Source organism: Marmota monax, unplaced genomic scaffold (assembly GCF_021218885.2).
Source record: "Marmota monax isolate L192 unplaced genomic scaffold, Marmota_monax_Labrador192_F-V1.1 WCK01_AAM20220418_F8-fsc00252, whole genome shotgun sequence".
NCBI classification, from domain to species: domain Eukaryota; kingdom Metazoa; phylum Chordata; class Mammalia; order Rodentia; family Sciuridae; genus Marmota; species Marmota monax.
In genome coordinates this window covers 340,154-361,582 of record NW_026692478.1, presented here as the reverse complement: position 1 = coordinate 361,582, position 21,429 = coordinate 340,154, and the positions used below count along the sequence as shown (strand labels likewise).

The 21,429-nt window shown below is 39.3% G+C and overlaps 1 protein-coding gene across 8 annotated transcripts in view; it reads right to left on the bottom strand.

Moving 5' to 3' along the window:
* Positions 1-803: 803 nt before the first annotated feature.
* Slc20a2 (solute carrier family 20 member 2) overlaps positions 804-21,429 on the bottom strand; it is a 103,591-nt gene continuing 82,965 nt past the window's right edge. For all 8 annotated transcript variants that reach the window (XM_058578895.1, XM_046443081.2, XM_046443079.2 and 5 more), the window contains 4 exons: positions 19,450-20,041; positions 14,424-14,609; positions 11,388-11,472; positions 804-2,412 (listed from right to left, as the gene is read on the bottom strand). In XM_058578895.1, coding sequence (XP_058434878.1) covers positions 2,248-2,412; positions 11,388-11,472; positions 14,424-14,609; positions 19,450-20,041 — 1,028 coding nt within the window. In that variant the 3' untranslated portion in view covers positions 804-2,247. The remainder of the gene's footprint in view (positions 2,413-11,387; positions 11,473-14,423; positions 14,610-19,449; positions 20,042-21,429) is intronic.

Sequence of the window (21,429 nt, the reverse complement as noted above, 5' to 3'; positions counted from 1 at the left end):
GCCTGCATCCAGCAGACTGGTCTGTGCAGTATTGCTTGCATTGTGTTGTGTTGCTATTTGTTATAGATTTTGGAACATATTGCACTTTATCAAAATCTTTATCAAAAGTGGGAAAATGAAAGGCATCAGGTGACTTAAAAAAATCAGTGATTCAGCATGGGGACATGCTCCTGTAGGCGATCACCTGAGCTCAGAAATTAGAGGCCAACCTGGGCTACAGAGTAAGACGCCATCTCAAAAAACAGAGTTGGAGGACTAGATTTCTTTGTGGAGATGGAGTGTTCACACCTGGCCAGTGTTGTTCATCTGCTACCTCCTTAGCTCCTGAAGGGAAGGCAGCTTTTGGCTGCTGCTGCTGCTGCTGCAGAATATTAAGGGGGATATTTTCCTCTGAAGCCTCAGGTGTTTTGTTGTTGTTGGCTGCTTGTGCCCAGATAGATAGGATCTGCACTTACCTGCTGGCCCTTAGCCTGGAAGTATGGCTAACTTATGAGCCAAGCTGGAGAGGCTGAGCAGGAAGAGGGGTACTTCCTTTAGCAAAGTCCTGATCCAGGGACAAACCTTGTGGTCAGACAGCTCCAATATGTATGTGTTTCCAGTAGGGATTTCTGAATCCTGGCTGTGTATGCCATTCTTTCCTTTTCTCGTTCCTGTGTATTTTCTGCATAACATGTAAGGGTAGTAAAATAGGGGAGAAAATGTATCTGAAAACTAAGAGGCCAAATTATATAGCTTTTATTTTTGTGGAAACTCTGAAAGATAAACATTTTGTAGCTATTCAGAAAAAGACTTCAGAAGCAAACTTTTGAGGGGCATTTTTTATTATAAATTTAATATGGTTGATTAATGAAAAATCACAATGAAGTACCGAGAAAATGTTTGTCAATATAAAAATTTTAGCAGCATTTCCGTAGTTTCAGGCTCTAACATTAGTCATACTTCCTCCCGCTATCAAAAGAGAAGAGAATCCAGTGGGACTACAAGAGAGCATCAGGATCTCCCACTTAATAAAGGCCTCAAGGAAATCCTCACACCCAGTGTACCTTTAGTATTAAACTCCAGCCCATGAATTTCTAGAATGTCAAAGCACATAAAAAAGCCTCACTGGCTTTAAAGTTTGAGACAATCCCTTTTTTTCAAGCTGCAGGGGAGAACAGGGATGGAAATTTAAACTGGACTTGATGTGTAGTGTCTAGTTACACATCCTTACATCTGTACATTCTCCACGCTGGTGACAATGAAAGGCCACTGCAGGGCTGACCAGTATCTGGTATGTGGCAGCAGTGGTGGTGCTGGTGGGGTGGGGAATCCAAGAGTAATATGAACAGGATGGGCGCTGGTGTCTCAACCACACACAATGCTCTGGGGCAAGTCAGAGCTTGGGTGGTCTTACTACATCCAGGTTAATGAGGAGGGGTACAAACAATGTGAAAAAATAATACTGGCAAACTATTCCCCTGCTTCTTTGGTACTTTCCAAAATTCTCTGATCAAAAAAGTATAAGGGAAGCACACCATTAAAAAAATTACAGTTTTAAGTATTTACAAAAGTAATTATGATATATTACACAATAATCCATACATAGTATATGAACAAATACTTCAGTGAAAGCACTTGTGAACTCTGTCCTGGTATTATTTAATCAGATGTGGGCCTATGTACACCTGCCCAAATTTGTATTGTGTATCTTGTATCTCATTTATCTTACAGTATATTAAAGAAGAAAGTATCATGGAGGGGGGCAAAAAAAAGATTTTCCAATCTATACTTTCTTTTGAAAAAGCCTTAACATTTGCCACAGAAATCATTATGTACAAGATTTATTGAATATTGAATTCTAGGCAATAACCTCCACTCCCATTTTGAATGTTTGAAATAATGCTACCTATTCTATGTATACAATATATATTTAATATATAAGTAACTGCACCACATTATATCACCACGATAACAGTTTAATACATATTACTATGTACAGTAGTTAAGTTAGCTCTGGAAGATGAATTTCTGCAGCCTGGGTGAGGTGTGTGGTCTGGAACCATTTGAAAAGGATGTGGAGAGCTGGTTGGGAGACAGCTGTGTGTGGTTGGGATGTGTGTGTGTGTGTGTGTGTGTGTGTGTGTGTGTGTCGGGGGCGGGGGAGGGAGGGAGAGGGGTGGAGAGAGAGATAGAGAGAGATATGAGGGAACACCTTCCACATACCCATGCTAGACTATCCCTTTAGTTTACTGGTTGGAAGAAGACAAATCACACATATGGAAGGATCCCATATATGAGAAGAGCCATGATAGCAGCACTGAATAACCCAGCCACTGGGACAGTCACAAACCAGGCCACAAAGATATTACGGAAGAGGCGCCAGTCCACGGCCTTTCGGGAGCGGATCCAGCCCACAGCCACCACGGAACCCACCTGCAGAAGCACAAACATTTAAAAGTAAAAACGAGGCCCCTGTATTTAAAGGTGAGACACAAAATTTACATTTAACCAATGTAAATAGGCTAAGCACAGAAATAAACTACATTATAAAATTGACAATTATTTCCCCTAAGTTTGTTAAATGTTTGTTAGGCACAATTGTTTTAGGATTATTCCATTCCATATATAGTTGTGATGTACTTTTTCAACTACAATTCACATAAATATTATTGAATCTAAACTATCAACTATGACTCATAAGGTGACAGATATGGACATGTGCAAATTAGAATGCTAATATTAATTCGAGTATTTTTCAAAAACACTCAAAGTTCATTTATAGCTTGTTGAAATTTTTGAAAGAAAAAAAAAGATAACGTTATCCTAGAAAATGAAAATCCTAAGAAAATACAATGCTTTTAATATCTCATGCCTCACAGGGGGACTGATTATGCTGAGAGTTTAATAGGGTGCCCCTTGGTCACATGCAAGTTGGATTTTAAAGAACTACATAAAATATGCTTTGTCTCTATTAATCTCCAAACACTTAACAGTGGCCAATGAGATTCAAACAGGAAAGGTGATTTAAAGCATGAGTAATTTAACTACAGAAAAATAAAATAGAACTTAAGATGGAAGCAAACTGGAAACCAAAAAACTAGCATATTTAAAGGCAGTTAATCTTCAGCCCAGTTTGCATATCTTTAATCACAACTAAGGCTGAACTTCATTTTTTTTTTTTAAGACTGGGGATTGAACCCAGGGGCACTTTACCATTGAGCTATATCCCCAGGGCTTTTGCTTTTTTGAGACAGGGTCTTATAAAGTTGCTTAGGGCTTTGCTAAATTGCTGAGACTAGAGACTCCAACTTGTGATCTGTGCCTCAGTTTCCCTAGTTGCTGGGATTATAGGTGTACACCTCTGTGCCAGTTGAACTTTCTTTTTTTTTTATTATTTTTTTTTTTCAGTTGAACTTTCTTTTGTGTAGTTACCCAATTTCATTCCTTCTAGTTTTTAACATATAAAAGTTTTTTTTTTTCATGTATTTTGCCCATTTAACATACTGGAATCTAATGTGCCCTTTATTTATTTATGTGTGAATGTTATTGAATAATAATATTAACTGTGATATCTAATATAAATACTTTCTCAATCTAGGAATTTTGCTTTGCTTCATTTTGGAATTTTCAGTTTCATGCAATTAAATATGTTATACTTTTATTCTGTGATTTATCCTTAGTTTGAATATTTCACAAATACCTAATTCTACTTTATTCTAAATTTTCTAAAATAAAATTTTTCTATTTTATTCTAAATTTAATAATATTCTTAAAATATTATTTAAAGCCATCAATTTATGTTCATGTAATTGGAGAGCTGTGGGTCTAATTTTGTTTTTCTAGCTACTCAATGTCACTTACTGGTTAAATTTTTTCCTCCTATAAACATGCTCATATATGATAGGTTTCATCTGTTCTTATACAAATATATATTTTTAAAAATATTGTGATAAAATATGCATGACATAAAACTTACCATTTTAACTATTTTTAAAGGCATTTAAGTACATCTGATTGTTGTGCAACCTTCACCACCATCCACCTCCAGACCATTTTCATCACCCCAAATTGAAACAGTACTCACCAAACACTACGGAAACAGTAACAACGTAAGAAACATAAAAGGAAACTAAATTTTAAATAATAGTGAAGAAAATGGGAGAAGAGATCCTTTTCCCCAGCACCTACTTTTAACTCATATTTCCTTAGAACACATACCATTAGTCTCTCCTCATCACTTCTCTTTTTACACCATTTGATACTCCTGATAATTTATCCTACCCCAAATAATCCCATTTTGTAAAGTACCAAGAAAAATTCTGTGCGCGGGGGCGGGTATGTTGGAGATATCTTTATAAAACCTAGTTTCCCCCATCCCATCTCACAGTATGTCTCATATTCTGGTTTTCTTTCATATCTCTAAGCAAAGACTTAGGCCTTTTGCATATACATCATTCACATTTCTTACTAGGATTATTCTAAAATGACTTTTCCCCCCCCTGAAATCATGGAGGAATTTTTTTTTCCCTTTTAATTTCCGTTATCTTTTCTAACTGGCTATGATGATAAGCTCTAGATTTTTTATCTTTCTCTTGGGCTTGGGCTTTTTACTCTAGATGTCCTCTTACCTTCCCTGGAACTCAGCACATTTCTGTGGATCCCCTGTGAGGTCAGGCCCCACAGAGATAGAGAATTCACAGAGCCTACTTCCTGATAATCCAGAAGGTTCTACTTACAAGTGCTGAAATGTTCTTTTGATGTCATTTATTAACATCGTAAAGTTTTAAATCAATATTCATAGGTGAAGACAGGTTTTTTGTTTGTGATTTTTTTTTGTGGGTGGATTTGTTTGTTTTTTACTTAATGATATACATACAGAAAGTACTCAGGTAGACAACGTACTGGGCAGCAGGTGTACAACAGTGTGAATGTACTTACTGACACACAGTTTTACACTTAAAATGATTAAAGCAATACATTTTATGTTCCCTATATTCTTACATTTTACCACAATTTGCTGAATTTTCACAATTGTTTGTGATATTTTAAGTTAGATTTTCAGAATTAGGGTTATTCAGTGTATGCTTTACAGAATAAACTGGAAATATTCTAGTTTTGTTTTGCTTTTTTTTTCCTCCTACATTGTGGAAAATTTATATGATAATGGAATTATCTATTATTATTTTTTTAATAGAAATGATGAATTAGAACAGGAGTCAGAAGTGCCACATTCTTTTTGCTCTTTTGGGGAGGATAACTTTTTTTGGAGAACTCCCTTATTTTCATTCTATTGCTCTGGTCAGGTTTCTCTACATTTTTCTACCTCTTATGTCAGTATTTTTTTGTCATGTACATTTTGCAAAAGCTAACTCATTTCACATTGGTTTTCAGATCCTTCAGATATAGCTGTGTGGTTCCTTTCATGATAAAAAAAAAAATTCTCTTCAAGCTGGACAGGGTAGAGCACACCTGGAGTCCTAGCTGCGTGGGAGGATTGCTTGAGCCCAGAAGTTCAAGGCCAACCTTGGCAACATAGTAACACCATTTCAAGAAAAAACACCAAATTCTCTATATCTGTTCGTACAATGTCTTTTCTCCTTTTAACTTAACTCCTCTTCCTTTGTTTTCCTTTGATGTGATTTGATAAATTTTATTAGTAACCACTCTATCTCCTTCTTCACTATTTAAAAAAATTTGCTTTAAATACTTCTTAAATCTTTCTTTTTTTCAGTTGACCATCTTTTTTTTTTTAATTTTTAAATTTGTTTTAATTGGTTATACTCTTATATCTTTCTTCAGAATTTTTATTGTTGTGGACTTTTTATAAAATCCTAATTTGAAATATTTGCTTATTTTATTTTTCCTTTGATAAACTGAACCATTTAAAGATAGGCATTTTCATTTTAGTGGAGGTTCAGTTGCCACAGGTTTTGCTATGTGTACACACAGAAACACACATGCATAGAGTTTTTAGTATTTTCCAAGAAAGCAGTCACTGTATTGTTTTTAAAACTCCTTGATTCAATTGTTACTTTAAAAAGCATTAAAAACTGTTCAAGGGGACATCTCTGTGTGTGTGTGTGTGTGTGTGTGTGTGTGTATGTATAATACTGGGGATTGAGCCCAAGGGAGCTCTACCACTGAGCTACATTCCTCGCCCCTTCTACTTTTTATTTTGAGACAGGGTCTCACTAAATTGCTGGGGCTGCCCTCAAACTTTTAATCTCCCTGCCTCAGCCTCCTGGCTCAGCCTCCTGAGTTAATGGCAGTTATAGGCACGTGCCACTGCATCCAGCTCCAAGGGATACATTCTTATTCCAATATTTACTTAATTTCTAGCTTGACACACTGTGATTAGAGGTTGTAGTTAGTTAATATAACTTCTATTTTTAAAATTTTGTCAATAGTCTTCTGAATTTATGATTCATTTTCATGATACCCAATAAGAAAGCCTATGATTAGTAGGGTACCAATTTGATATACAGCTGGTAATTATACTGTGTAAGTCCTTTTTTACCCCTCAGTACTTTTTCCTCTGCTTCATTTGTTATAGAATTGGACATACTAATGTCTAAGTTGTGACAGTTTCACTTAATGTACATGATTTAGTTGTTATATGTTATTTGGCTCATAAAAGTTCCACAGTATTATGTCATCACTACTGATTGTGTCTTTTGTTGATATAAAAGAACATTTTTTTCTGTATTCTAACTTGCCTTTTAATAAATTAAATATGGGTCCAGCTTAAGATCATCATCATAAAACCAATAGCAGAACTATTAAGGAGTAGGGAAAACAGAGAGCAAAATCAGAGATTAAATTAGAAATTGTAATTCTAAATTTTTAAATCCTTAGGATTTCTTATATGCTGTTCTAAATCCTAACACCAGTTGAAATCATCTATGTCACTAACAGGTTGACAATGTGGATAATTCACAAATGACAGTAATCTCAATCCAGCCCACTATGGAATTAAAAAATTTTAAATAAGACCACTCAGAATTCCTATCAGAAAGCTCACAAACAAGTGTTTGTGTTCAGCAATGGTCTTAATGTGGTATACGTTATGCTTTAGAGCTAAAGATCAAAGTGGATTAAGGTTCACAGAAGTGAACAATTAACAAATTGCTGAATATTTCAGGATACTTTTATTTCAAAGACTAGTTTATATTTCTTTAATGAAGACTTTTTTTTTTAAATGGGCCCCAGATTTTCTTTTTAAAATTTTTTTTTAGTTGTAGATGGACACAACGCCTTTATTTATTTATTTATTTATTTTTACGTGGTACTGGGGATAGAACCCAGTGCCTCACGCATGCTAGACGAGCACTCTACCACTGAACCACCACCCCAAGCTTTTGACCTTACTCAGAGGTTTTACCCCAGGAAAATATCTAGTAAGCTGAGCCCTCTGATATGAAACACAAAAATGTATAAAATGTAAATGCTTCTAGAGAGCAAAATCTATAATCAAAGCAGATTGTTTTATATGTGCTTTTGAAATAAAATGTGATACACTTTTTCTATTTGTTCTTTTCTAAATTAAACATTCAGCTAACATTCATATCACAAAACATTTTAAATAGGTTATGACAAAATTTAAACTATGCACTAAATTATGTTCCCTTAGGTGAAAGTATGAATAAATGAAATCTACCCAGATAAACTCAAGAGCTCATTTAAAAAAAGAGTTTCCATCTTTTTTCCTGCCAATTTCCCTACGTTTGCCCACCTTCAAATGGATGGCTCCAAGTAAGAAACTTAAAAATCAAATGCAGGATAATTACTCTTGAAAATTGGATGCAATCTGGTTATGATTTTATGTGGACATCAACACCCTCTGAATGTGTACGGACTCATGGCTCCCCCCACACAGGCCCCATTCTTAATACCATCCCACATCTCTCATACTTCATCCCACGTTTGCCATTTGGGGATTGTTGCATGCACAGGAAATATGCGATCTAAGAGAGTAAGTGTTATAGGGCGATGGCAGCTGTGACCTCTTCCTTGCACTTCTATTATCTGGACTTGATGAGAGTGGTTTGCTCTCCCACAGCCCTGTATGTTCTCATGAGCCAGGACTCTACTTGTGCCTCCTAAAGTGACTAGCTCTGGTCTTTGTCCAGAAGTCCATGATCAATGACACTGAACAAACTGACAAGAATCCAAGTTGAGCTCTGTCTTGTCCATTTCACTGATGACATCCCACTGTGGTCCAATGAGAAGAAGACTTGCTTTAGGTGCCAACAAGAATCACATCCCACAGACACAAAACTTATCAAATGCTTTGTATGGCTACTTTAGGTCAACAATAACATATTCTTCACAAAGGTCCTGAACAAACTGGATATAAATCCCTTAATAACATCTCTTTATTATAGTGTAAATATAAATACTGGAGAAATAATATTAAAAAATAAAAATGAATAGATTACTTTTTAAAGGCATTTTATACTTTTCATCTATTTCTAGAAGTTGTGTTCTAGATTTTAGTGTTACTAGCAAAGTCAGTATTATCAGTTATAATACTTTACACATTAGTGTAAATGCTAATGTAGTTAGGTAAGTAACAGTTACCTAGGAAAACCAAACTGGTGCTGTTTGTTTATTTTTTTTAAGAGATATTTCAACTAGTGTGAGAGTATGCTTTTAAAAGGTTGCTAAAGTGCAGTTAACCATTAAAAAGAGTGATTATTTATGCCTACAGAAAAGTTAAAAAGTTTAAGGGTTTAACAATCTTGTTAATATTTTCAAAGAGCCAACTATTGCTACATTATCCTTTATGCTATGTGCATGTACAAATATATCACAATGAATCCCACTTTTACGTATAATTATAATGCACCCATTGAAGGGAAACCAGGAGAGTAGAAGAAGGGGATTGGAGGGTGGGGGCAGGCAAGAGTACTTGGGCACACTGGGATTGAAATTGATGAATAACTCACAATGACTCCTACTATTGTGTATAATTATAATGTACCAATAAAAACATAAAAAAGTAAAAGCCTTGGAAAAAAACTTGGAAAACAATATGTATTTTTTTCTATGTTCCCACATAGTGAAATGGAGAATTGAAGTGAGGTACAATAGGGGGAAGAAGATGGTCCTTTTTTGTTTTTTTGTAAGTATTGGGGATTGCACACAGGGTCACTCCCTCTGCCACTGAGCCATATCCCAGCCCTTTTTATTTTTTATTTTGAGGCAGGGTCTTCCTGAGGCTGGCCTCAAACTTGCAATTCTTCTGCCTCAGTCTTCTGATGGCCACTTTTCGTTCATAGTTTCACATTATTTGAAATATTTCAATAAATATGTACTTCTTTAGTGATTCTTATTTTTATATACTGTGGTACTAGGGATGGAACCCAGGGCCTCATGTATGCTAGGTGAGTGCTCTACCACTGAGCTACAACCCCAGTCCCTTTGATAATTTTTTAAATAATCAAAATTAGAAAAATAACAATGATGATTGATAGGAGCACCTCACACCTATCCCTGTCCTCTCCCTTATCCTGAAGAGGCAAGAGCAGAGAATTGGGGAGCAGGGCTTGGAACCACACAGCCTACGTTGATACCTCAGTGTGACCATTCCTTGCTTGCGCAGCCTTGGGCACATTACTTAACCTTTCTAAGCCCTGGTTTCCACATATGTGAAACTGGAGAAATCTTAGTATCCACTTCAAAAGGTTCTTGGGAAGGGCTGGGGTTGTAGCTCAGTGGAAGAGTGCTTTCCTCACATGTGGAAGGCTCTGGGTTTGATCCTCAGCACCATATAAAAAAATAAAATAAAGGCACTGTGTCTCTCTCTCTCTCTCTATATATATATATTTAAAGTTCTTGGGAAGATAAAATGAATTAATATTTTATCTCTTTGGGTACACTCCAAAGAGTACCCAGCAAATACTTGCCCTACACGTTAGTCATGGGTTGGTTACCATGACAATGACTATCGTGACTACAATTAGGAGGTACATAGCATGAGATGAAGATTTGAATCCTGGTTCTATCACATGATAACTCTATGATTTTTGGAAAGTGACCTAACTCCGGAGGCCTCAGTTTTCTCATCTATAAACTGGGAATAACTACTAATTTCACAGGGTTACTATGGGAAGTTAATGTTGTATTGTGCAGGAATAAAGCACTAAGCACAGGGCCTGGAATTCTGCATATACTTGGTAAGTGGAAGTGATTTTTATAGTGAGAATTTATAAAAATTGAGGTTTTTCTAATTGTAGCAAAAAAAGGAAAAAAAAACAAGAAACTTCTTTCCACTGAGGCTGACTCTTCAAGCCACATGTCCCAGCTTTGTCTTAAACGTGCCAGCCCACTTAGAATACTCTTATAAATGCCACCCTATCTAAACGTTTGAAGTACAAAGTCATTTGCATTTAACTGGCATTTGTTTATAAACATATTGGCTGGAATTTTAAAGTTATAGGTAAATGTAGATAACCATGCCTATCTTATGGCTGCTGTATTCCCCCAGGAGCCCAGAGCATGGCAAGTACAAATGAGCTTTTCTTGAATGATATGAATAAATGAAACTAGGGAAAAATCTAGAAGTGGCTTTTGCTTTGTTGAGGGTAGTGAGTATTTCTGCATACAGAAGGCTCATGGGGGATATTTTGGAATTATCTTCAGATTCTGGGCAGACTTAGGCTATCGTAACTGTATTCTAGTTCTGGTTCTCCCTGCTTGACTTTAGATAATCTCCCGAAACTCATGGAGTCTATTTCTTCTTCATTAATAATTAAAACTCCTCACTGCTCCATTTGACCACCATGACAAGGAATTCCCTCTTGTTCAGCTCTGCGTCTTAGAGCACTCAGCAAGGGTCCATACTGGGAATTTAAGTTCATTTGGAACTTACTCTAAGGCTTTATAGTCACTTTAAACATGATATAGGAGGAGAAAAACCCTGACACAGCCATTGAGATAATTTATTTATTTCTATTTCTACTTCCATGGTCAAGCCCTGGAACCCAGCAATGAGTTGGAACTCAGGGCATGCCCTATTTGAGCCACATGGTTAGCACACACATGACCTTAATGCAAAATCCAGAGTGGAAACGATGAGGGAGGCACAAGCTAAAAGAGAAGCGTGAAGCCCATGTGTAAGGAAGGAAGGTTCTTGTATTCACGCATTGAGAGAGCAAAGTTTGAACAGTAAAAGGTGCCGTACTACAGAGCAGGAAAGACGGTTGGTCAGAAGGGTCAGTTTGAGGAAAGCAAATACGCACATCCAACAAGCTTCTGGAGACCTGGCAAACCCTGAGATGCTTTTTTCCACCCCACACACAATCACATATAAAAAGAGCTACCAGCTTTTCTGGAATTCACTTGGTGACTCTGGGCTGATCCTAGCAGCCCCATGAAAGGACAATCCTCTGCTGGCAGAGGCCTACCTTGCAGTGTGTGGTGCTGACAGGAAGCCCAATGTTGGAGGCGATGACCACAGTGAATGCCGAGGCCAGTTCAATGGTGAAGCCGCTGCAGGAGGGAGCACAAGAAGACATATCATAGGCGCTCTTTGTTGGCCTCACGGACACCCCGTGGGTGCAAAGTCTCACCAGAACATTCTTTGGTTGACTGCTGACTGGGACAGACTGCCATTAGCAGAACAAGAAACTGCTGCATAATGGCAACAATTCACACTAAGACTTTGCATTATACTGTTGACAGTCCCAAACAGCCTTTTTTTTCTGATATGTTTTCAAAAACCCCACACTGCAGGAACTGGGTCAGAAATTTGTGCTGTGTAATAAGATGATAAATTAGTCATTTTTCTAAAGGAGCATAAGAAAAACTATGCTTTCATTTTTTAAATGTGTGCTTATTACAAAAAAGCAATTTTTTCACAGATTATTAATGTTTCTTCAAAGCAACCTTCTAAAAGAATTTTGTTAAAATGAAGCTCAAGGGGTAAACTGAAAATCAGAAAAAAATTGCAAATGAAGAGCTCTAGTACATTTTAAAACAAGAGCAGACTTCCTGTAATAGGTAGTTGTATTCTGAAAGTTCTAAGTTTGTCAATTAACCCCTTATATATCTAGAAGCTATATGAGAGAACGACCACATGTAAAGCTCCGGACCCCCCCCCCCCCGCCCCAGAATAGCAGGGGCACATCCCATCTGGCTGAGCTAGAGGGAGGATGCCTAAGGTAACTACAGAAGGATGGTGAGTGAGAGCTGGGGTGGATGGAGAATTTTTAGGAAAGGAAGGCACTACTTTGGATCTTTTTGTTGTTGTCTTTTTAGATATATATGACAGTAGAGTGTATTTTGACACATTATACATATGTGGAATATGACTTATTCTAATTAGGATCCCATTTCTTGTGGTTGTACATGATGTGGAGTTACACTGGTTGTGTATTCATATATAAGGATAGGAAAGTTATGTCTGATTCATTCTCCTGTCTTTCCCATTCCCATCTTTCTTCCCTTCCCTTCATTCCCCTTTGTCTAATCTAATAAACTTCTAATATTTCCCTCCCTATTCTCCCTTGTTGCGGATTAGCATCAACATATCAGAGAGCACATTCGGCATTTGGTTTTTTTGGGTTGGCTTATTTCACTTAGCATCATATTCTCCAATTCCATTCATTTACTGGCAAATACCATAATTTCATTCTTCTTTATGGCTGAGTAATATTCCATTATGTATATATACCATGTCTTTTTTTTATCCATTCATCTGTTGTAGGCACCTAGATTGGTTCCATAGCTTGGCTATTATAAGTTGAACTGCTGTAAACATTGCACAAGAAGTAAAGTCAAGAATCAATATATGGGATTGTATCAAACTAAAAGGCTTTTTTTTTTTTTTTTTTTTTAGAGAGAGAGAGAGAGAATTCTTTAATATTCATTTTCTAGTTTTCGGCGGACACAACATCTTTGTTTTATATGTGGTGCTGAGGATCGAACCCGGGCTGCACGCATGCCAGGCAAGCGCGCTACCACTTGAGCCACATCCCCAGCCCCTAAAAGGCTTCTTCACAGCAAAGGAAATAATCAAGACCATGAACAGAGCACCTACAGAATGGGAGAAAATCTTTATCACCTGTACCTCAGATAGAGTACTAATCTCCAGGATATATAAAGAACTCAAAAAACTTAATACCAAAACCCCCCCCACCCCAAAAAACAAAAAAACAAAGAACCCAATCAATAAATGGGCAAAAGAACTGAACAGGCACTTCACAGAAGAAATATGAGTGGTCAAAAAATATATGAAAAAACGTTTTTTAATATCTCTAACAATTAGAGAAATGCAAATTAAAACTACACTGAGATTCCATCTCACTGGTAATTATCAAGAATGAAAGTAACAATAAATGTTGGCGAGGATGTGGGGGAAAAGGCACACTCATACATTGCTGGTGGGACTGCAAATTGGTGCAGCCAATATGGAAAGCAGTATGGAGATTCCTCAGAAAACTTGGAATGGAACCATCATCTGACCAACTTATTCCACTCCTTGGTATATACCCAAAGGACTTAAAATCAGAGTACTACACTGACACAGCAGCATCGATGTTTATACTTTGGATCCTTAATGTCTTCCACAGACCCATGCATTAAAGGCTTGATGACCAGGATAGTATATTGAGAAGTGGTAGAACTTTTGGGAGATGGGACCTAGTGGTCACTGGGGTGTGCCCTTGAAAGAGATGTTGAGACCCCAGCTTTTTCTTTCTCTGGCTTGAGAGGTGAGTGGTTTTTCTCTGCTACATGTTCCTGCCAGAGTGCTGCCTCACCACCTGTCCAAAGCAATGAGGCCAACCTATGATGGACTAGAACCTCTAAATCTGCAATCCAAAATAAATCTTTTCTAAGTTGGTTATCTCAGGTATTTGGTTTGTTTTTAGATGCTAGGGATTGAACCCAGGGTCTCATGCATGCTAGGTAAGTGCTCTCCTACTAAGCTACCTCTCCAGGTATTTTGTTATAGTGCTGAAAATCAAACAGAAAAGAAGCCTGATGTGCTCTGATGATAGCTTCCCTAGAACAGGTAGAGCTGATGTGCATAAGGAATTTTGGAGAAAGATGGGCCCAGACACTGGTGCTGTTTGCCCTACCCTTACTCTCCACTTGCTCTCAGGGTTTCACAATGGGAAAACCAACAGTGGAAGGACACTGGGGGCTGCCACAGGCTTCCCATTTTCCCTTTCCTCCTGCTCTGCTTCAGCTACTACTTCCCTCTGAACCTTTCTGACCCACATCTCAGTGACACTGTAGGTGAGTCAGGGGAGTGTGGTCACAGAGGGGGGTGACCAGTGGTGAACAAAAGTGGAAGAGGGGGTCACTCTTGTCCTTTGCCCCTTCCTCACTTGTGATCATCGATGGTGGACAAGCAGCATGGGTGCTCTCAGACACCAACTCAGGCTTGACAGCAGGCCTCAACAGCCAAGCCCTGTCAACCCAACCTGTTGGCTCACCTGGAAGGTGTGATTGGAGTGAGGTCTTTCCCCATGGTCTGGATCACTCTTCTTCCCCAAACCCAGAGACCTGTACAAATTCCAACTCCTCCATAAAACAGCAGCCAGACAGGAGTAGCTGCTTCTTGCATTACTCCACCATGTTCATAAATCAGCCACAAAGCTACCAGGGGACCAATGGCATTACTGGAAAGAAAAAGATTAATTATATATACACATGGCACACAATATACAGTGACTTCTCAGTCTCAAGAATGAGTCTTACTTTACTTGTGGCTTATCACATAGTCTAGTGGTGATAAAATATTTTTTGTATAGTCAAAAGCAGAACCTGGAATTATTGTCTTAGTCATTTTTAAGTGTAGAGTTAAATAATTTTAAGTATACTTACACTGCTGTGAAATAGGTCTCTAGAACTTTTTTTTTTTTTTTTTTTTTATCTTGCAAATGTAAAACTCTATACTCAGTAAACAGCAATCCTATGCACCTCTCCCCCTAGCGACTGGCAACTGCCACTCTGCTTTCTGGTTCTGATTTTGACCATTTCAGATGCCTCGGATGATTGGAATATAGTATTTATCTCTTTATTCAGGTTTATTTCACTTATGTCTTCAGGGTTAATTCATGATGTAGCATGTGACAGGATTTCCTTTTTTTTTAAGTCTGACTGATACTCCACTGTATTTATATACCACATTTTGTTTAGCCATTGATCCTTCACTGGATATTTATGTTGCTTCCACCTCTTGGCTATTATAAATAAGGCTGCTTTGACCATGTGTGTGCAAATTATCTCTGAAATTCTGCACTAAAGTCTTTGGGATTTGTGCTCAGAAGTAGGATTGTTAGATCAAATGGTAGTTTTATCTTTAAATTTTTGAGGAATCTCCATTCTGTTTTCCATAGTGGTTAAGCCATTTTATATTCCTACTAATAGAGCACAGAGGTTCTAATTTTTCCACATCTTTCCAACATTTCTGGTTTTTTTTGTCCCGACAGTCATCCTAATGGGTGTGTCATTTATTAACTCTTTAAAAAGTTCTGAAAAATCACAAGAAGTGGACATAATAACCAAGTTCTGTTTTTCTTCTTTTTTTCCCCCAGATTTCTTTCCATTTCCACTGCCACATCTGCTACTGCTACTAATACTAGCTCCTGGTTTGGTAGATCTGTCTGGTTCCATACGATGAAATCACAAATATTATTGCTCACCATGAATTCATGCAACCCCCCCTGCAAACTAGGCACTGTCACTTTCTTTTTCCTGATGAGGAAACCAAGGCCAAGGTCAAGTTGCTGGCACGAAGAAGGACTGAGGCATGAATTCAGGCTCACTCAGGCACTCGAACGCTTTCTTGAGACAGGCTATTGCCCCTCGGGCCTTAGGCAGCCCCGCAGAGAACTGATATGTCGTTTGTTTTTGGGTACTGGGGATTTAACCCAGGATTGCTTAACCACTGAGCCAATCCCCAGCCCTTTTAAAGAATATTTTATTTAGAGATGGGGTTTCACTGAGTTGCTTAGTGCCTTGCTCAGTTGCTGAGGTTGTCTTTGAACCTGTGATCCTCCTGCCACAGTCTCCTGAGCCACTGGGATTACAAGTGTGTGCCACCATGCCCAGCACATGTGGGATTTTTTTTTTTTTTTCCAGTTGTGAAATAATTTATTTTTTTTTTAAATTTTTTATTGTTGGCTGTTCAAAACATTACATAGTTCTTGATATATCATATTTCACAATTTGATTCAAGTGGGTTATGAGCTCCCATTTTTACCCCATATACAGATTGTAGAATCACATCAGTTACACATCCATTGATTTACATATTGCCATACTAGTGTCTGTTGTGTTCTGCTGCCTTTCCTATCCTCTACTATCCCCCCTCCCCTCCCCTCCCCTCTTCTCTCTCTGCTCCCTCTACTGACATTCGTTTGTCCCCCTTATATTATTTTTCCCCTTCCCCTCACTTCCTCTTGTATTTACTTTTGTATAACTCTGAGGGTCTCCTTCCATTTCCATGCATTTTCCCTTCTCTCTCCCTTTCCCTCCCACCTCTCATCCCTGTTTAATGTTAATCTTCTTCTCATGCTCTTCGACCCTACTCTGTTCTTAGTTACTCTCCTTATATCAAAGAAGACGTTTGGCATTTGTTTTTTAGGGATTGGCTAGCTTCACTTAGCATAATCTGCTCTAATGCCATCCATTTCCCTGTAAATTCTATGATTTTGTCATTTTTTAATGCAGAGTAATACTCCATTGTGTATAAATGCCACATTTTTTTTTATCCATTCATCCATTGAAGGGCATCTAGGTTGGTTCCACAGTCTAGCTATTGTGAATTGTGCTGCTATGAACATCGATGTAGCAGTGTCCCTGTAGCATGCTCTTTTTAGGTCTTTAGGGAATAGGGAATAGACCGAGAAGGGGAATAGCTGGGTCAAATGGTGGCTCCATTCCCAGCTTTCCAAGAAATCTCCATACTGCTTTCCAAATTGGCTGCACCAATTTGCAGTCCCACCAGCAATGTACAAGTGTACCCTTTTCCCCACATCCTCGCCAGCACTTGTTGTTGTTTGACTTCATAATGGCTGCCAATCTAACTGGAGTGAGATGGTATCTTAGGGTGGTTTTGATTTGCATTTCTCTGACTGCTAGAGATGGTGAGCATTTTTTCATGTACTTGTTGATTGATTGTATGTCCTCCTCTGAGAAGTGTCTGTTCAGATTTTAATGGCTTTGCTAGCTCTAGTTTCCTCCTGCAGTCCAGCTGTGCAGAGTATAAGCTGAGAGTCACAAAGAACTGGCTCTCAAATCTGCTTCTTTTTAGCTATGTGATCTCGGTGTCTTTGAAGGTATTGCTTACCTGGCTCAAAGAGTTGTTTTGAAAAGGATTAGAATACGTTAGAAATGGTTCAGTATTGAAGCCTATTGCAAACTTTTCTTGAATGAATAGAAGCCTCTTTCATGGTTAGTTTATTGTTTCTAGAACCTGGCTGTGATCAGGAGGCATCCTGCGCAAAGTCTCAAAACCAGAACCAAATTGCAAGCAATTGTTCCAAACTCTGGTCATCTAAAGTGCTGAATACCCGGATTCTTCCTCTGAACTTGAAATACTGTTTTGGGGTGGTTTGTTACTTTTTCATAGATATGTTTGTCTAATCTCCCTAACTAAAGCTTAATCTCCTAGAGGTGAGGAGCCCAATTCATAACACTCTGTCAGTACCAGACCTTCAATGAAGAATTCTTAAAGATGAGGAGGAGTGCAGTGGTGTGAGGGGCACACAAAAGTTAAGATAGGACATAACATGGAGCCCCAAATTAAATCACATGGAAACACCCAGAAGACACTGAACAGAGCAGAGGATGCCCAGGCTTGTCTGGCTTCAAGACTTCATTTAAAAAGAACAGAAGTGAAGTTTCGTATACATAGGCTAGGTACAGCACCCACAGAGAAGTCAATAATTGGGCAGTAAAAAAAAGTGGCAGCATGTTGTCCTAATTCAGACCAAAACATGAGCCCTGCATGTTAATGATAATAATAGGAGTGGTGACAATGGATTGGTTGCTGAGTATGTGAGGAAAACTGTCATAAGCATGATATACCAGAATCTTACATCATCCTCACGGAAACCCTACGAATTTGGAACTAATTCGACCCTATTTTACAGATTGGGAAACTGAGGCTTTGGGGAGGCATATGACTTGTCTAGGGCTACACAACTAGAAGAGAATGAAGACTCAAAGTTGAGGCCCCTAGATTCTAGCAGACTTTGCTACCTCCTCCATAGTAAAGGGGCTGAGCCAATGGAGTCTGCGCAGGAGGCCACACCTTCCCCCAGCCTGACTCCCTCTGTTGCAGGAAGAAATGCCTCCACATAATCACACTGAAAGCCATAATTTAAAGTTACACCACGTAGCTATGTAGTCTGCAAATGTAGAGTGGGGAAGGCTTCAGAGACCACAGGTGGTGCTGACCCTCCTCACAAGACGCCACTGAAGGAAAAGTGCTCAGTTACTTGATTTATCCCAGACTTTGTAGTCCAACTGTCCTTCCACCCAGAGTCCAATCTGGAAGGACTCCTGGGGACTGTTGCTGTACCAGTGACACTCCCTCGCAGCAGCCCTTCTGGGCAGCCTCCAGGGCTCTGCACAATCCCACCTAAATGCCTCCCGCTGGGATTCTGGAGCCACAGACACTGGCTGCTGCTGCTCCAGTGTGACCACAAGCCAGCAGTTCCTGAGAACAGCCTGGCTCTCATCACAGACTCTAGCCTGTGTGACATCCGCCATGCCTTTGCATGTGCTAACACTGATACCACAGTTGTCACTGGAAATAACTAAGACGGACATGTTATTGCCACTGGACTCTGGGAGCTGGTTTTTTTATTTTACAGGGGAGAAAAATCGAGGCAAGAGGGCCCAAATATATAATAACATTTCCTCCAAGTAAATGCCTGTGCCCATTTTCTGCTTTGAAAACTCCTGTTAAACCTCCCAAGCCCTGTTTCAATGCTATCTGCCTGCCTCAGTCTTCTGAGTTTCTGGGACTGCAGGTCCCACTACTGGGATCTGCACCCCGAAGATAGAAATTCTTTTCTGTGCTCTGGGGCCCTACATATTTCAGGTCTGACTTACTTGCTGACTATACAGTCTCCACTCTCTCCTCTCTCAAAGCTCTTGATCTTCCTAGAGTATCCCAAGTACTCTCTGTCTTTGGCCTTTACACTGCTGTTCCCTCTTCCAACGACATTCACCTGGCTGGCTCCCTCACCTCCTTCAGACCTGGCTCAACACACTCTTCCCTGCACACTTACCTACCACTGCAGCCCTTCACCAGCTCCCCCTTTCTATTTGATTGTTCTTTGAACCTTCGTCACTATCTAGCGCACTATGCATGTCACTCCTGTGTTTATTATTAGTGCACTCCCCCCAGTAGGAGGGATTTTTGTCTGTGTTGTCTACTGCTATATTCTGGAACCCAAGAGACCCTCAATACAGACTGATTAAACAAATGAACATTTCACTTACCTCACATCATTGCCACCATGAGCAAAGGACCCAAAACAGGCAGTGAGAACTTGCAGAAAATGGAACAGGAGATGGACCTCAGCAGTGTCCTTCTCTTCCTTTTCTTCTTCTGCAGGATCCTCTCGAGGCTGGCCAGGATCTGTCAGCTCAGATGCTAGTTTCATTTCCACACCACCCTCCTCTGCCTCGATCTCAGCTTCTGCAACTGCATTGCAATAGCTGGAGTAGCTGTCATAGCGAAGTCTCTTTTTAGAATAGGACACAGTGTCACCCACCAGCTTCTCACTATCTTCTGGGGCAGAGGACGAGTCAGTAGCTTTGAAAGTGGAGTGAACTGGCATCCCACAAATGGCTGCGGTGTAGCATGTGTAACTGTTGTTTCGTCGCAGGAGCCTGTAGTTGTTTTCCTGGGCAGGCTTCTCCTCGGGGCCCCTGTCTATGTGAATTTTGTGCAGCAAGTCTTTGTAGAGCCCCGAGTCTTTGTGTACAGTGTGATACACATGTCCGTCACTCCTCGTGTGGCCATCAAAGCCAAATGTGCCATTGGAGATTGGTGATTTTATAGAACCATGAGTCATGGAAAGGGCCCTTCCTGAAAAGGATTTTACAAAGTTTTATTTAAGACTAGAGGTGTAGCTCGGTGGTAAGAGAGCACACTTAATATGCAAAGGCTCTGGGTTCCATCCCTGGTACCAATCAAACAAAATGTTTTATTTTTTAGCATCTTGAATATAAACCATGTCTGCAAAGAAATACTCCCTACCATTTCCTGGCATTGGTCCTGGAAGGTTGGATTATACAAAATTTTAATTCTTTTCTGTTTGCTTCATTTTCTAACTATAAAGTACGGTAATAGGGTTAAAATTAAAAATATAAACAAACTTGGAAGCATATAACAAAAGGGCAGAACTAACAACATAGTATGTCAAAATGATAAGTTCTTTTAAAAAGTATCTTCCAGAAATACAGCACTCTTTTCTGCTTCTAGCTATCTATAAAGGGAGAATTCTAATATGAAATTTTAGAAGAACTTCATACATGACGCTGGGTATGGTGATGCACACTTATAATCCCAGTGACTAGGGAGGCTGAGGCAGGAGGGTCACAAGTTTGAGGACAGCCTCAGCAACTTACTAACACCCTGTCAAAAAAAGAAAGAAAAAAAAGATCTGGGGATATAGCTCAGGGGTAAAGTACCCCTGGGCCAATCCTCAGTACCTCTGTACTACAGGAAAAAAAAAATGGAAAAGGAAAAAAAAACCTTAATTATATGAGGCAAAATGCAGTTCACATTAGATAGGTAGTGTACTATGTGCTTCTTAACAGTGGGAGGCAGTATGTGTCAGATCAGCAGGACAAAATTAATTTTCCACCTTTAGAGGACTAGGAATATAGCTCAGTGGTAAAGCATATGTTCACCATGCAGGAGGCATACACAAAAACCAAAACCAATTTGTTTTCTCTGAGCTGTGCCTGAGAATAAACCCATGGAAAGCAGATGCTGGGGGCCCACCTTGCAGGAGGGGAAGTGGCTGGACAGTCTTGAGTAGTCACTGTCCATCAGGTTATAAGGCTAAAGGTTACCCCAGGTGGTCTGGGTGGTTTCTAAGGTTTCTGTGATTCTAGGTAGGACCATGTCCGTGGGTTCCAACCTTAGCCTTCACTTCTTGTCTTCCCCGAGGAAGACGTCTACAGTAGCCGAGTGAACCAGTCTTCAGCATTGGGGGAAGATTTGCGCAGGTAAGCTGAGTGAGTGCAGCACGGCCACTGGCTGCGGTGGGCCCTTGGCACCTCACAAAAGAATAATAGCTCTGGGAAGAAAATCACAGGACAGGAGAGAGCCTGCTCTGGTGCCTGGAATGGCTTCCTGAGGTCTCTTTAGCTTCTGGGTTTTCTCAAAACATAGAATTGAGGGACTAGAGATGTAGCACAGGGGTGAAGTGCAGGCTTAGTACATGAGGAGCCTTGGGTTCAACTCTA